This window comes from Oryzias melastigma, linkage group LG10 (genome assembly GCF_002922805.2).
Source record: "Oryzias melastigma strain HK-1 linkage group LG10, ASM292280v2, whole genome shotgun sequence".
NCBI lineage: Eukaryota > Metazoa > Chordata > Actinopteri > Beloniformes > Adrianichthyidae > Oryzias > Oryzias melastigma.
The window spans coordinates 17,203,213-17,219,302 of NC_050521.1; the positions used below are offsets into that span (position 1 = coordinate 17,203,213).

The 16,090-nt window shown below is 38.8% G+C and overlaps 1 protein-coding gene across 4 annotated transcripts in view; it reads left to right on the forward strand.

Moving 5' to 3' along the window:
• frmpd3 (FERM and PDZ domain containing 3) overlaps nt 1-16,090 on the forward strand; it is a 99,857-nt gene that overhangs the window by 70,380 nt on the left and 13,387 nt on the right. For 3 of the 4 annotated variants that reach the window (XM_024283639.2, XM_024283641.2, XM_036213848.1), the window contains 5 exons: nt 8,101-8,213; nt 8,307-8,461; nt 8,548-8,650; nt 8,961-9,006; nt 13,109-13,213. In XM_024283639.2, coding sequence (XP_024139407.1) covers nt 8,173-8,213; nt 8,307-8,461; nt 8,548-8,650; nt 8,961-9,006; nt 13,109-13,213 — 450 coding nt within the window. In that variant the 5' untranslated portion in view covers nt 8,101-8,172. Of the gene's footprint in view, nt 1-8,100; nt 8,214-8,306; nt 8,462-8,547; nt 8,651-8,960; nt 9,007-13,108; nt 13,214-16,090 lie in introns of those variants that run through there. The other variant, XM_024283642.2, reaches the window with a different exon arrangement.

Here is a 16,090-nt window from a genome sequence, read left to right on the forward strand (position 1 = left end):
TCTCCATTTTTGTTGGACCGCTAATGTTAGCTTAAGTTGTAAGGGGCTGTAAGCTAGCGGTAGGGAGTGTAAACAAAGGGATGATGGGATATCTGCAGAAGCTTAAATCCACACAACAGTTTTGCCCAAAACTCAGGCGAATTTCTGGTGAACTCTTGTCCTTGAAAACAAAACAACTCTTTTTTAATTTAGCCTAAAAACTGCATAACTATAGTTGAAAGACCCCTTGGAATGCTTTTACAATAGATCAAAAGAAGATTGGAGTGGGACTTAAACCACAATAACAAAAATATGCCTAAATGTACCTTAAAAAGTTGTATAGATACAGAAAATATCCGTGCAGGATACTCAGAGAAAGGCTGCACACGTTGGAGGAGCATCTCTACTTAAGTCCACTCACAGTGAAAGCCCCTCTGGGCCCACAACAGTCATATGCTGCTATATTATAGGGTTAAGTGGGGTTGGAGAAAGAGCACTCTGGATGGTACAGTATTAATTTAACAAAATGGTAAAGGTCGTGCGTTGCAGTGGTCGTATTAATAATGTCCGACTGAGTCAGAGGAGGAAATAAGCCTGAGACCAGTGGGTCAGACGAGTCGGTATTCATGTGAAACCAACGGCCCCGTTTGACCTGCAGTCGCCGCTGTTTTGTCTCTATGTCAGGGTGGGTCAATGGAAATTCCCATTTTCTGAGATATCCTTTCTAACAAATGACAAGTTTTCAAGCAAGGAACAATGCTTGATGTATCTGTTGTCATTGTGTATCAATTCAACTTTTCTATTGACTGGCTCCAGAAATTGTCAGATTTCTCCAGTTTTATGTGCTGTCAAATAGTTCTGTCAAACTGTTTTTATTTTTCCAACTTCTTTCCTTTGAAACGGATTTTTTTTAATTGTTCTCATTCATTATTTTTGACTGACGTGAACCTTACTCCATTGTGTCCTAGAATTTGCATGTGGTCTAAATATCTATGTGATGTGTGACCATTAAAACCCTGTGACTCAGAATGTAGAACAAGCAATTGCTTCATTTCATGTTAGCAGGATTGACTCATGTTGTATTCTTTTCATTTACAATTTTGTTTGTGTTTCGGTTTTTGTGTATTGTCATTGTCCACTTTTCCATAAATTATTGTGTTTTCCTGTTGTGTGAAGCACTTTCGGCAACATGCTCATTTTACAAATGCCACCAAGAAAAACAGTTTCAAAATTGATGTATCACCACAACTACAGTAAACAAAACAATTGCAGGCTCTGCCTGCAAGTTCAAGAATTCTTGCTCACATGCTACCAAGAGGAGGCAGTTCACTTTATCATCTTTGTATTAATTTGACTTCACAATTTTCTTTGTTTACATGGCTGTCACCACCCAAGCAGAAATGGAAGAAAACAGAAATTATGCAAAACCTTCAGAATGGCAAGCTATAAAGAATAACAGGGTTACAACCCAGGAAGTTAGCAAGCTGAGTACGAGAAAAACTGTGGCATCATCATTGCTGATTGAGGAGGCAGTGGTAATTGCCTCCTCACTCAGTGACCCCATTTGATGCAAACCTCTGGAATAGTGTTCAGATAAGATCTAGATCCAACTGTAGAACTCATTCTTGATTCCTGGCTGAACCAAACTTCCAGTAACAAGTTTGAGTCACTTGTATCAGAACTGAAACAAGACATTTATGGAACTGTTGCAATAGGGCTGTGTAAGGAGAGAGACCAATATGAAGAGAATATGAGAACTTTGAAATCTAACATTAAGGCCAGGGACAGGCAACTACAGGTCTCTTGCATGTTTTCCAATGTACCCTGCCATGGCATATTCTAATTGGCTGTATGGACTAGGTAATCAGTCGTGGGTAGGGCTTGGGTAGGGTACAGCCCTCAAGGTCTGGAGTCGCCAATCCATGGTCTAGGCCTGATCATTAAAACCAATGATCCTTGAAATCCTTGGCTATAGATAAACACAACACATGAACCAGGATTCTCCATGAATCAGGACACAAAAATCAAGGAAACACGCAGAGAAGTCAGCCGTGATGAAGACTAACTGCAGAAAGATGACTTACAGTCTTAGCTGCCCAGCTGAAGGCCCACAAGATTTCTTATGTATAAAGACCTGGACAGTACCAGGCCCTGACATGATCTACACCCACTGGCTTTGGGAGCTTAATGCACCACATGAGCACCTGGCAGCTACCCTGATGACTAACTGAAGTACACATAAATCTGATCCTGAAAGACCCCCAGAAGGGAATAGCCCCATCCAACAACACCCCATTGCCCTGCTTCTGCACAACATGGAAGCTCCTGTCGGGCATCATAGCTGCTAAGATGAGCAGGCGCACAGATCAATACATGAGCATGCCCCAGAAAGGAATTAAAAGCAAAACCAGGAGTGCAAGGAACCAGATACTGAGGGATAAAGCTGTCAATCAAGACAGCAAGACGCGACGCACCAACCTGTGCACCCCACGGGTTAAACACAAGAAAGCCTGTGTGACTCAGTGCATCAAACATGGGTCTTGAAACACTTGAAACTGTTCAATACCAACAGGATTCTGAGAATCATTATTAATAACTCAGTGGGTGGGAGGGAAAAAACCTGAGTGACCAAATGCACAAGTTAACATTGGACTGTATTGGACTGAACCTCCTGAGTCATCACCAAGACTAAGCAATGCTGCAACTGTCAGTCACCTTCTGATTGACAGCAATGATACTGGAACCTATGTTTGTATGTGATGTATATGATGATATACTGGTGAACATACAAAGAACAGAACTGAAGACTCTGCTGCAGCTGCATTAAACCTTGTTCACTTGGTTCAAGATAAAGAGATTATCCTGGACACCTGCACTTGCAGGACAAAAAAATATAGAGTAGTTAGCACATATTGAAACCCATCTATCCATCGCCCACACCCACTCAATTCCTTTAACCCTCATGGTATCTTCTGGGGTCCAGATGACCTGACCCTTACATTGATGCGTGATCCCTCCAGTGACAAAGGTAGGCAGGATTTTATGTCTGTCACAAATACCAGTGAAGAAAAAAAATCCTTGAAAAAAAAAAGGGTCCTGACACCCTGGTAAGGTCACCAGTCTGTTGCAAGGCCAAATATTAAAGCATTTAGATTATTGTAATAAAAATAAATGTCACAAGATATTTTTTGTGTGTGTGTTGGTCAGACTGAGAAAAACTGTAGAAATGAAGAAAACTGAACAGGAGAAACTTCATAGCAAAGGCTGTTTCTATTTTTAGTCAGACGTCTGCTAAATGTCTTTGCAACACAGTCCTCCAGACAAAATTCTGTGAAAAGTTCATGTCAAAGAAGGCCTTTTAAGACATACTTTCAAAAACCAATTCTAACTTTTCGCACAGGTCGTATCAGTTGTGTTTTCCTGCAGAATCTCAGCCGGTCTGTCCGGGTCAGTCTCCATCAACAGAGAGGATTAGTCCCATTGGCGCAATCTGACTGGCTTCAGTGCAAAGCCCCATCGATTGCCACAAGTCACAAACCTGAAATTCAGACAAAAAATCTGCCAACAGATATTATGAGGGAGTTTTACCACAGTCTGTAGCGGTAACACATTTGAGACTGTTCTTACCACAAGTGACTCTCTGTGATTGTGAACTTCTTAAGGTTAAGTATGTCCCAGTCTACAATGCCCAATAAGGTTTTTCTTCACTGAACACTCAGGAGATTATTGTGTCATCTTCTGTATAATCCTAACAGGATTTCACCAGAATCAAGCATTCACTGTGTGTCACACAAAGTGTTGGCAGCCTGTGCTCAAGGCTAACAGTAGACTCCCCACTGATTGTTTGGGGTGTATCAGCGCAGAACATAAAACCTGCACTGTTGGCAGTCCTATTTTATGTGAATCCTTTTTTTCTTTTTTCATCTTTTAACAATAATAATGTTAAGTTGGAGAAGAAAATAATTCGATTGGAAAAATGATTTACTTTTCACACTTCAAAAACAAAAAGAAGCAGTTGAGAATCAAACATAATAGAAACAAATTACATTACAACTGAAATACAAAAAAAGAAAACTTGTATCTATAAAATATTCAGCAAAAAGAATAGGCATGTGTGGATAAAGCAGGATGAATGGAATGAATGGATTGTTTTTTTTAAGCAGGATTTAATGTAAATATTGCAATTAAATGAACTCATTTTAAAGGAGAAATGCATTTTGTTCTGATTGACTCATGGTTATGAACCCCACAATGGAAAAACAAGCAAATAGAGAGGCTCAATGTGCAAAGGGTGAGGTAATGGTTTAAAAAAATGTCAGAGAAAGAAGGGGTTAGGGAATTAAAAGGTGAGAATCGGTATCTTGAATTTAATGCAGAGTTCAAAGCTTTAGCCAGTGGGGCTGCTTGAGGACAGTGAGCTGAGTTGGTTGGCTGACAAATAATGGAAAGTTGCTTTATGGACAGGTTGAAATGCAAGAACGCCAAAAGGAGAAGAGCTACAATAGTTCAAGCAAGGTTAGAGAACTTTGAAGAAAGGGTGGAACAGATGTCATCTGCAAAACTTTGGAGGCGGATGATGAATTTTCTACATTTATTTTGGAAGCACATAAGTGAGAAATAGGAGTGCCCCAGGACAGATCCCTGAGGCACACCATTGCTAACAGAATATAGTTTCGATTTTTTTTTTTTTTTTGGTTTAAAAAAACTGACCGTAGTTGGGGATAAACCAAGTAAGATAATGATGCCTGTAGATAGCGTAATATAAAAGATGGTTTTAAAAAGCAAATATAGAGCCAGGAAAAGTAAGAATGGGGAAAAAATAGCAATAAGCCATAAAAAAGTCAATAGTTGTTTAAGAAAAAAGTTATGCATATTTCTTTAAATCAAGTACCGATTCAATATATTTTTTTTCCTATTCATCATTAGCTATTTGCATTAAAACCTGTTTTTTTTTTATCCCTATCATAACACCGAGGGACTGCATCTTGTTACAATTCAGGGTTGTGCCACTGAATGTGATTGTTATTTTAATTTTTCATGTGAGCTTCAGTTGATTTACAGAGGGCATACACACCTCAGGAGTCACTTCTCTGCAATAAGCTGATTATGTGTGCCATGTTAGTGAGCGAATCACTGCTCTAATACTGCCCCGTGAAGCAAGAAGCGTGGAAGTTATTGCCATCTGAGCCAGTCATCCCTGAGCCATTAACCCTGTTCAAGGACCAAACCCATATTAGAGTAAATTCAAGGGACACTCAGCCAGCTGCTCGCCATTCTTACGCTCATCAAAAATTAAATACGCTGGTCTCGTTTTTTATTCCATAAAAATAAAACCTGTTTTGATAATGCACAACTCCATTGTCTAGGTTCTTCAGGCAAAGACGCATTAACAAGTCTCCTCAGTTTCACATTAGTGCTGCAAAAAGTATCTCAAGTTGATTCCATCTCTCATTTAAATTCTAATTCATAATTCAAGGAGTCACATTTAGCAGACCCCATAAATCAGATATGTTTGGAATTAGTGTGACTGTAAAATGAGAGGAACATTTCGGAGTATAAACAGAAAAAAAGGCAGATAATTCAAGGCGGGGATGTGCGACGCTTATTGCTGCTGAAACGTGGCTATTATCAAGAATCAACTTTTCAGAATCCAGGGCTTCCTAACAAAGGCAGCCAAGTTTGAGTAAGTAAGAGTTTGAAATTTGTCATAGAGAGCCTTGGATAAAGAAAGGAGAGAAAATCTCAAGAGTTGGAAGCCTGATTTCCATTTGTAGCAGTTAAAAAGCTCCTGATAACAGTTTTCACAAGGAAATGTGTGCTTTTTTATGTGGAACATTTTAATCATCCCCATCTGGCTTTCTAAAGTACGCTAGAATATCTATCCCTTCATTTTCTATACCCACTTTTCCCTGTACCGGGATGATGGTGCCAGTCCCACATAACCACCTTTGTAGCCCGTACAAAAGAATATCTTTATCTTACAGACTAAAAAATGTTCTTTTTTACTTTGCTTTACTTGGACTTTTCATACCAACTTCTTTTACAATATAGTCTAGAAAATTTCATGTACTCCATCAAAATGAAGAGGACAGCTACAGCAACTAAAAACAATTGTCTGTCCTTTAGCGGTACTTCCGTGTCTCTGAAAACCATTTTGATGACTTGCTTTCCCACGTTAGTCCGAGGAGGGAACAAAATAAAAGCAAGAATGAAAATGTCTCGATTCAAATAAGAATAAAAGTTCAGGGGGAGAACATATTTGTTTTGGCGCTTCTTGTTCTGCTTTACTGTCAGAAGCAAATACTGATACACACATCCCTACAGTGACCTCTAGTGGTTGTTAGTGGGAGAACAGCAAAAATATAACCCAATATAAGTCGCACCCCTGGCCGAACTATGACAAAAATTGCTACATATACTCGGAAAAATATGACACTTGATCTCTGACCACCACAAAGGTACTTAATGAACACAGGTTTCACATAAACAACAGAGATTTGTTTACCAAAATCAAAACTTAAAGCTTGGATGGTATTTCTCCTAATGAAAAACATGTTACTCCAATGTCACGACATGGCTGATTGCTAGAACAGGAAATTAATGATTTGAAAGGTCATTTCTTCCTCGCCCTGGAGCTAGGTGAGGTGTTGCACAGGCATTGCGGCGTGTGACCATGACCTCTAGTGCTCCAGGAAATTCTGGCATCTAGCCACCGTGGTTACAGGATGATCAAAGAGCGTCTGGTTAGCTCTCACATTTGCAGTGGTCACATCGTCGTTCTCATCCACCCACTAACCCTCTATTCGCTGTACCTTCAACAAGCAAGCAAGAACAGTAGCCATGGCAACGGGAAGGCCTGTCAATGGCCTTGAGGATCATTCTTTACTGACAGAAATCCTCTGTTTTTGCGCAGTAAAAGCATTGTCCCTCTACTTAATAGCTGTTTGTACCTTTGATATTGACCAGTCTGTCAAGTTTAATTTTCCACTAGATATTAAAAATACTCTAAACTGGAATATATAGCTGTTTGTTTTGATCAGGACAAGAGACTAAAGAGTATTTTTGCTGATATTCCCAATGATACAGGGTTTCCTACCTTGCAAAATTAGCAACAGGACAGAGGATGGAAGGAGGATAAGGAAAGATGAAGGATGAATAGGGAAAGATGAGCACTGTCAGAATCCATTGTGAGAATCAAAGGGGAGACTTATCATTCTCAATCAAAAACATGTAATCCTTTTGAGAGGCAGAACCAGCAATTCCGGTGCCATTTGTTTCACCGCGCATCTTTGATACAGACAGCTCATCCATTGTGAGTCTAATGAATACCGAATGCAGAAAGTTTTATCTTTGTTAGATAAGTATTTGTGCCATTGAAGTTCAGAGCACGAATAATGTAATGGCTCTTCAGTCGTGGACTGAGCTGAATGTGAACCCTTTCTATCACACATCAGTGCTCATGTGAAGTTATGACACAAGGTGGAGATCAGTAATGCATCAGTGGGATTGTAAATGACCCATGCTCCCCTGTAAGCCTCTGGAATCAGACGCAGCGACTGCCAAGAATGTGAATCTCATCCTTTGACTATTGTGACTCATTTTCCCTTTACAGACACTTTGTTCTCCGCCAGTGGTACTCAGCAGGGTCTCAACTATGCTCTTTGTCTGCATCTCTGTAAACCCATCTGCACCAATCATCTCATCAGTAATCATCTGAGTCCCAAATCACAGACATGACTGCAAATACATGGTGTATGCCCCTGCCTCTCAATGATTTCCATTTTTCAGCGATAAACAGACATGTACAAAACTCACCTTTTATGTAATCTCGCTTCCAGTGCCGCCCACGCACACACATCTGTGAAAAAAGTGTGTGTAGTTGACAATGCTAGTGTGGTCCATGCAGGCATTAACTGAGATGTTCAGGTACTTTAAAGTATAGCATCCTTTGTGTGGAAAATGTTACGGGATTTTTTGGATTTGTCTGAACTGCCAGAGAATTCTACACTCTGTTTTCTTATGTAAGAGCCCATAATTGTGCTTGCATGAAGCACAACCTGAGAGGACCTGATATTGCTTACCTTTGCCTTAATGTCATCTTGCTTTCTTTTAACCGAACAGGTGAATGACTGCCAAACAGAGAGCCGTCCTTGCACTGCTACCCCGTCCCATGTTGCTCCCTCCTCTCAGGGGATGGCCAAGGTCCAGGATGGACACACAAATGGATGTGACAGGTACAGAGGGCTCATGCAGAGCTTCCCACAAGAAATGGAAGATGTGTCCATTATATTTTGTGTCTGCCCTTTTTAAATCGTGCTCTTCTACAGCACTGCCATGTTAGAGGAGAGCCAGGATGGTATGGACTGTGGAACCCTAAGTCCTGCCTCAGCTCGACAGGTCACTATCCAACGGCACCCAACTCAAGGCTTTGGCTTCATCGCAGGCAGCCAGAGGCCTGTCATTGTGCGCTCCGTCTTTGCTGGTTAGTGTGTGCTAAAAGCAGGAACAACCTGCATGACACAGCAGGGGCGTTGGCACAAGTTATCATTTGTTTTCCCGCATTTGCAGACGGCCCGTCTTTTGGCAAACTTCTCCCCGGAGACCAGATCTTGGCCATTAACGAAGAGACGGTGAGCGACGCGCCACGAGAGAGAGTCATAGACCTTGTAAGGTAACATCCTTTACTGTCCCAGGAGGGAGGGAGGGGGTGGTTGGGGGGCAAGGTTGATGCTCTACATGCTGGATAACCAGCAGTGTAAAATAAAGGACAATAAAGACGGCATGGGTAAAGAGGGTGGATCAAAACGAGCAAACTGTTTCTTGCTGCTGGTGGTGCGTTACATCAACACAAACCCATGGATGAGTCAGACCTTATGTGGCTGAAAAAAACAGCATGAAAAAGGCAGATATAAACTGCCTCTGAACACCATGCTGTCTGTGGCATTATCTAACCCACTCCATTCTCTCCTTTCGTTTTACAGACACTGTAAAGACACTATAGTTCTCACTGTGCTGCAGCCCCATCAGGTACTACAATTGGACCACACTCTCCTTTCATGCTCCTCTCCATCAGGATTTCTCTCAGTACTCATCGGTCTTAACACTTTTTCTTTTTGCCTCAAATCCCACAGTATCACTTAGAAAAACATGCTGTTCAGTATTCTGTTTTGACAGTGCACACAGGTGCAAGGGAAGCATAAGATTAGTGTTCAAGGCGCTCCACTGTGCTTTCTTTTATTTTTTTTTAGCCTGTCTACTAAGACAGTTCAAAGCAGGAACATTAGAAGCACCTGAGACTTAAAACAAAGCATGTGAAGGAATGTTATGTTGCTGCGTTTCATCTCCTAAAAAGAAAGACAACTGACATGAAAGTCTAGTTTAAGGTTAATAAAAAATCAGTACAATATGTTTTATTCCCAACATTTTGGGGTAAAAATACTTTCTTTATTTAGATGATATTGTTGTTCCTATTTCTCAGAGTAAATTTAAGTTTTAGAAAATATAAACTCAACTACATGTATGCACAAAACCAAGTATCTCTATAGAGCAGGGATGTTATACTCAATCGCACAAGGGGCCAAAATCCAAAACACATCTTAGGTCGCAGTTCTGAACAGGATAAACATTTATTGAACACTCTAAAACTACATTTTTAAAACTTTAAAACCGTAACTTTTTAATATAATTATGAACTATATATATACGTATATACCATTACCTGTGATAATGCAAGTGTGAATGCTGTAAGCTTAATTTGGCCACTGAAGATGCTAGTGCTGATAGCTGAAGATGCTGAAATTGTTAGCAATAAATGCTGAAGCTGATAGCCGGCTAAAATATTAGCTTAATGCCAAATTAGTTTAAAAGGCTAAAAAAAACTGTTTGCAAACAGCTAGCATGTAGCTAAAAAACATAGCTAAACTTTAAATTAGCCTAAAAAAAATTAAAAAGCTTAAATTAGCTAAAACAGTTAGCTTGTTGCTGAAATATTATCTAAACTCCAAAATAGCCTAAAAAATCTTTGTAAATGGCAAAGTAGTCCAAAAAGCTTACAGAATGCCAATTTTTCAAAATTTAAAATCGGAACTTTTTAATATAACTATGAATACTAAAAAGGCAGGAATATTATTTCAGAATAAATTAACTTAAATAACTTCCTATATTTGATCCTCCAAAAAATATATATATTTTGTCAAAATTATACAAGTTAGAAATGAGCATGAAATAATTAAAATTTAAAATGATCTGGAGGGCCGGATGTAATTACTCGGAGGGCCGGATAAAAGTTTAGCTGGTTTAATTTTCAACACGCATTTAATAGTCTGACATTTAGTATGTAGAACCTAAAAACTGACCTAAAAATTTGCATAGCAATGTATCAATGTGAGAATATTGAAAGTGGAAGCACGAAACGAGCAGATATGTACATTTACTTTGACTTTTTATTGGAAGTGGTCTCTTGAACGTGCGTTTCCAAGCCATATTTGAATGTAGCACAAGGCCAGCATCCATCAAAGCAAATACAAGATTGGGAAGAGGTGCAGAAGCAATTGTTGTCATTTCTGATTATTCTCGGTATCAGAAATGGAAAAAGTGTGCAAATCCTCATTACTGAAACAATCCTGAAGTCTCTGCACATTGGGAGTATTACAGTGACCAGAACAGCACCAGGTGTGTGCAGGACCACACTAGGAATGGTAAAATCATATGCTAAGAAAAATCGGAATGACCTTTGGACAGCTATTCAGAAATCCAGACATTATGAGGATATAATGAAAAAACAGGAACTCCTGCACTGATTTGAAAAAAATCACATATTGCCTGCAAGCCCACATGGAGGTCTCCTCAGCAGGACTTCATCTTCACATTTTCTTTCCGTCCAGCCGAATGCAATACATTCTGTTGCTGTCCCCCACCCCCCAGCAACACACATGCTGACTATGCTCCATTTTGTGCTTATCTTGGAACAGACTGCAGAGAAAACCGCAAGCAGAACCGAAAGTTTTAGGCTGAGGAGGTTCAACGGTTTCTATTCTTTTTTAATTCAGGAGCCCAGAAATCTAACAGTCTGATATTTTTTAGTTTGTGTATTACAAAAATGTCTTATTGTCTAACAGCAAACATTTTAAACTACAATTTGTCAACATGAAACTGTCAGACTTGGCTGCACGCACAACCAAAAAAAAAAGTCAGAAAATCCAACTCTCTGCTATCTTAGTATTAACGAAAGTGTCAAATGATATAAGCTAAAACATTGGGTCAAATTTGCTAAGAATGCTTAAATAAAATGCAAAACAATGTGCATACTCAAAGAAATTACAGTGTGCTATTTAAACAGAATTTAATGTGATTTTCTGAGACTGAAAGCTCATGTTAGGTAAGCAGTGAAAGAACTAAAAGTAATAATACTGATGACAAGAATAATTTTGTCTACAAAAAGTTACTGTATTTTATGCACTATAAGCCACACCAGATTACAAGGCACACTGTCAATGAATAGTTTTATTTTCAAACGTATCTCATGTATAGGCTAAGGCACAATGAACTCTAAGGCACATTAAGTGAAGCAAAAGAGTCCGATACAGTAAGTCAGGCAGTCAGCCTGAGTTTATTGTATTCACAGTACCGGTATCTCTAGTGGTGTGTCAGAATTCCTTCCCTAGTCACTATGGTGCACTATCAAGCGCGTTTGTCATTTCTAGTGCTGTCCGAATCTATAAACTCCAAATCGAGGGCCCTAGAAATTTCCCAGAAGTCTTTGCAAAAAGCTAGCCTGCATTGATGCTCACTACATTATCAAATATAGACCACAATTTCTGCAAAAAACAAAGTTTAAATGTAATTTTTTTTTAATAAACCATCCACATTTTCATCTTCAGCTCACAGTGGAGTCACAAATAATGCATTATATTTAAAAGTGCCTTTTAAAACACTCAAGGACACTGTACAAAATAAATAAATAAAAATAAATAAGCAACATAAGTGTCATGTTCCAGTGCTTTGGTTTTGTCATGTTCTGTTTTCCCATCAGTCTCACCATTTTCAGGTTAATCGTCCACAGCTGTTTTCATTTAGTTAATCAGCCTCGGTGTATTTAAGTATCTAGTCTTCGGTTTCTCAGTGTCAGGTCATCTGCTCTACTCTGTTCTGGCACTGGTTTGGTTTCCTCCTGGTTTTGTCATGTTTTGAGTTTTTAAGTAAATGTTTGAGTTCTTGCCACCATGTCCTGTCTCCTGCATTTGGGTCCTACACCACCATTCATGACAATAAGTCTCTCTGGTTTTTAAGGTGCACTGTCATTTCTTTAAACTTAGTTAAGCTAGTAGTTAAAGCTTTGGAAGTCCCACTCCAGTTGTGGGCGGGACTGTTGGCAAGGACTAAGCATGCACTCATTTCCCATCATTCCTTTTGTTTTCACTCTCTCCTGCTAGCTTACAGCCCATCACAATCCCAAGCTAACATTACTGGTATGACAAAAATCCAGCCGTACAGTTTTGAGCCAGATGCCAGATCAGGACAAGAAAAAAACAGAAAAAAATCTATTTGTCTGCAAGTGGAAGCATCAGAATGGAGCAGAGCTTGGAAACTGTGGTCTGTCAGTTGTAGTTTGTATGTAGCAACTAGCTTGTTAAAATATCTTTTTGTCTTCTACTCCTGATTCAACACAATTTGAAAAAAGAAATACTCAGAAACACTGTTTTAATCAAAATGGTGTTTATATTGCTCTTCCATCATGAGAAAAATTATTTTGAAACTTATTAAAAACACCAAAAACACAGTTTTCATTGGAGTGGATCTTTAAGTGTGCTTTATAGTGCGGAATTTTTTTTTTTTTCTTAATGGTCAGAATATTTCACAATACAAATACTGTTTCAAAACTATAATTTAATACATTACTATTGTAATCAACACATGTAAGATATGTCTAAATAGATGATAACATATCTAGCTTAAATGTTCTCACTTTTTGAAAGCAATTTTCATGTGGAACTTTTTTTTCCTGTTTTGATCTCCTATCTTTCTCGCATCCAAGATTTTGTCAAGAACTAGCTTTTTAATTATGTTATTTTCATGTCACTCAAAATGTCAGTTCTCACCTTAGTTTCTCTGTCTCGTTCTTTCTCACCAGTCACCCAAGTCTGCCTTCATAAGTGCAGCCAAAAAAGCCCGCCTGCGAACCAACCCGCCTAAAGTGCGCTTTTCAGAGCAAGTGTCCATCAGCGACCCAGACTCAGTGAGTTCAACCTGTCCTGCTTTTTTGTACCACATGCATGAAAATATACAGTTACCTCTTTTGCAACTTAATCTTCCTTGTTACATGGAATTTCAAAAGACACAAAGAACTTTCCCGTTCAGCCTCTTCCTTTGTGTGCATGTGATGGGTTTGTGTGAGTCAAAGAGAGAAAATCGGGTCAAACTATTTGACCCTAAATAAATTGCTTTTCAGGGAGATTTGGATTTTCCAAAGAGCGGGCTGTTATTCTTTTTTAAGACATTAAAACTGTTTGGAAACATTCACAGATTTACTTAAAAATTTATATTCTCTTGTAATATTTGATCTTACTTCTCAAAGGGATGTGACACAGTGTGCACTTTACTACCAAAATGATCTGTATTTCTTGATTTCCATTGCTCTACTCAAAAACATGCCTTGCTTCCCCTTTCTTCTGTCTTGCAAAAGATAAAGAGTAAAATGAGGATTCTTCACAGAGAGAAGGATTTAGTATTAAAGGTTCAAAGCCTTTTTTTCTTGAATAGGTTTTGAAAAGAAATTGAAGTCAGAAATTTGATGGCTTTTCCGCTTTATAGAACAAAAAAATATGCAAAAAACAAAAATGACTGGTGCCTCTGTCACCATGGAAACCAGAATGACGTGCTCCAAGTGACAGCCAACTCTTTACCAAGCCATAACATTTGACTTAACCCACTCTGCTTTGAAGGTTTCGAATTAGTGTTTTCTAATACAGCAAACCATCCCAAGCCATAAGTATTTACTGTGTCAACATCACTCTGAGAAATATACGTGTCCTATGCTGCATAGAATAGAACCCTAACAATACCTAATGGATGGGAAAAATATATTTAAAAAAACCACTACAATTAAAATCATGTTTTCTGTGTTTTTAACATGTTCTTCTAGCTTTTTTTTATTATACATGACATGTATAAAGAAAATTAAGATTAAAACTGCATTTCCTGGCTGTTTTTTATTCTTATTGATTTAAACAAACTGAAAACAAAAAGAATGGGCAAACATAATTTTTAAAGCATTTCTTTGATTTAAAATAGTTACTTTAGCATACTCTTAGCTGGAAGTGTTGGGATTATGTATGTTGTTTTTTTATTTTTTCATGTTGTTTACTTTTATAGCTGTCAGAGGTTCATGGTAAAAGTACCTTACAATTAAGCCTTGTTTCCACTGAATGGTCCGGTCCGGTACGGTATTTTCAGTGTTTCCATTGTAAAATGGACCCATTAATTTGTACCGACCTGTCACTCTTGAGGGCGGTTGGGGCCGAGTCGATGTAGTCACCTGCTGATTAGCAGAAAGTGATGACGACATTAAAAAGCAGCAAAATGCCGCTAAGCTAGCGTTTCCATTTCCTCTTCGGCGGTATTCATCTTCTTTCAAACAATATGAAATTCGGGTTACACATGATGTACCAAAAGTAAAGCAAGAAAAAGACGAGCTGCTGGATGACCTCCATGGTTGTTGCTTTTCTAGTCGTTGCACTACAATGACCCATGCTGGGACCACGACTTAACTGAGCGGAAACGCTCGCCTAATTTGACTCGACCGTACCGTACTACTCTTTACTGGACCGAACCGCTCAGTGAAAGAAAGCAAGGCTTCAGTGTCACATTTTTAGCATTTTTATCACTATTACACTTCAGCTACCTTAGCATTTAACCTTTGAACTTGCAGTTTTAGCCAGTAAAATGGTCTATATTGTATGGTTTAGCAATGCCTGTAATAACTGTAGTTATTACAACTCATGCTTGAAATAAATCAGATCAATCAATCAATCAATCAAATAGTCAATCAAAACTTATAGCTTATTTCCACTGAGCAATCCAGACCGGCTGAACCGAACCGGTATGGTATTGAGTATTTCCATTATTAAATGGACCCATTAGACCAGAACAATTACTACAATTTTTGGTCGCCTGTTGGATGTAGTTCCATAGAAAAATTGAACAGACCAGTTAGGGCGGAGCTACTGTTGTCACATGATGAAATCCAATGATTGGCGAAAGGTCTTACGACAACAGTAAACATCTAACCAGCGCTTTAACCGACTCAAGATCCAAGCCGATAGTTATGTCCCCTTTTAGCTGTATTCTTCTTCGCCTCCTGCAGTCTTTCTTGCAAAGAATATTAAATTCGTAGAACTACTGAAACACTCACTTGAATTGCCCAGATCGGTCAGGAAAGAACCGGTCTGGACCACTCAGTGGAAACAAGCTATTAGTTCCTTAAGCATTTACTACTATTCCTCTCCCAGCTTTGATTTTCTTTCAGATATTAGAGCAAAAATCTTTTTTTTTTCCTAAGAATTTAGCATTTTTATTTTTTACTATCCATTGATAACGAGCTGCAAAATGGTATTGGTAATCTTAAATCTTCACAATGGCTGCTTAAAGAGTGAAGTGTTGTGAATGAACTGTGTTTCATCTCATTTCTGTCTGTGAAAACATGCTACAAGTGTAGCTTGTAAGAAGAAGCCCTTAATCTGTTTGCAGTGCATCCTCACTGATGTAATCCCTTTTTAATGCTGCAGCAGACAGAGAAATCTGTTCAGTCATAACTCGAGACTTTTGCCACCTCCGTTGTGCAGAGACGGTCGCACGTTGTTGAGGCTGCTCAGTTCTTAAGATCTCCAAAAGCAGACTGCTGGGCATCTGCTGTGGACACAGCTTTTTCTTTTCCGCTAATGGCATTTCTTTTTCTGATATATTGTAGTGATGAATCATTTTTACCCTTATTTTTCTTTCTATGTATCTTGCCATCATTAAAAAAGGAGATAAAAAAGAAGAAATATGGGAAAGAGATGGGAATTGATTTTGTGCTGGCTACGGATTGGGGAGGATTGCTTTTTGGCTGCAAGAC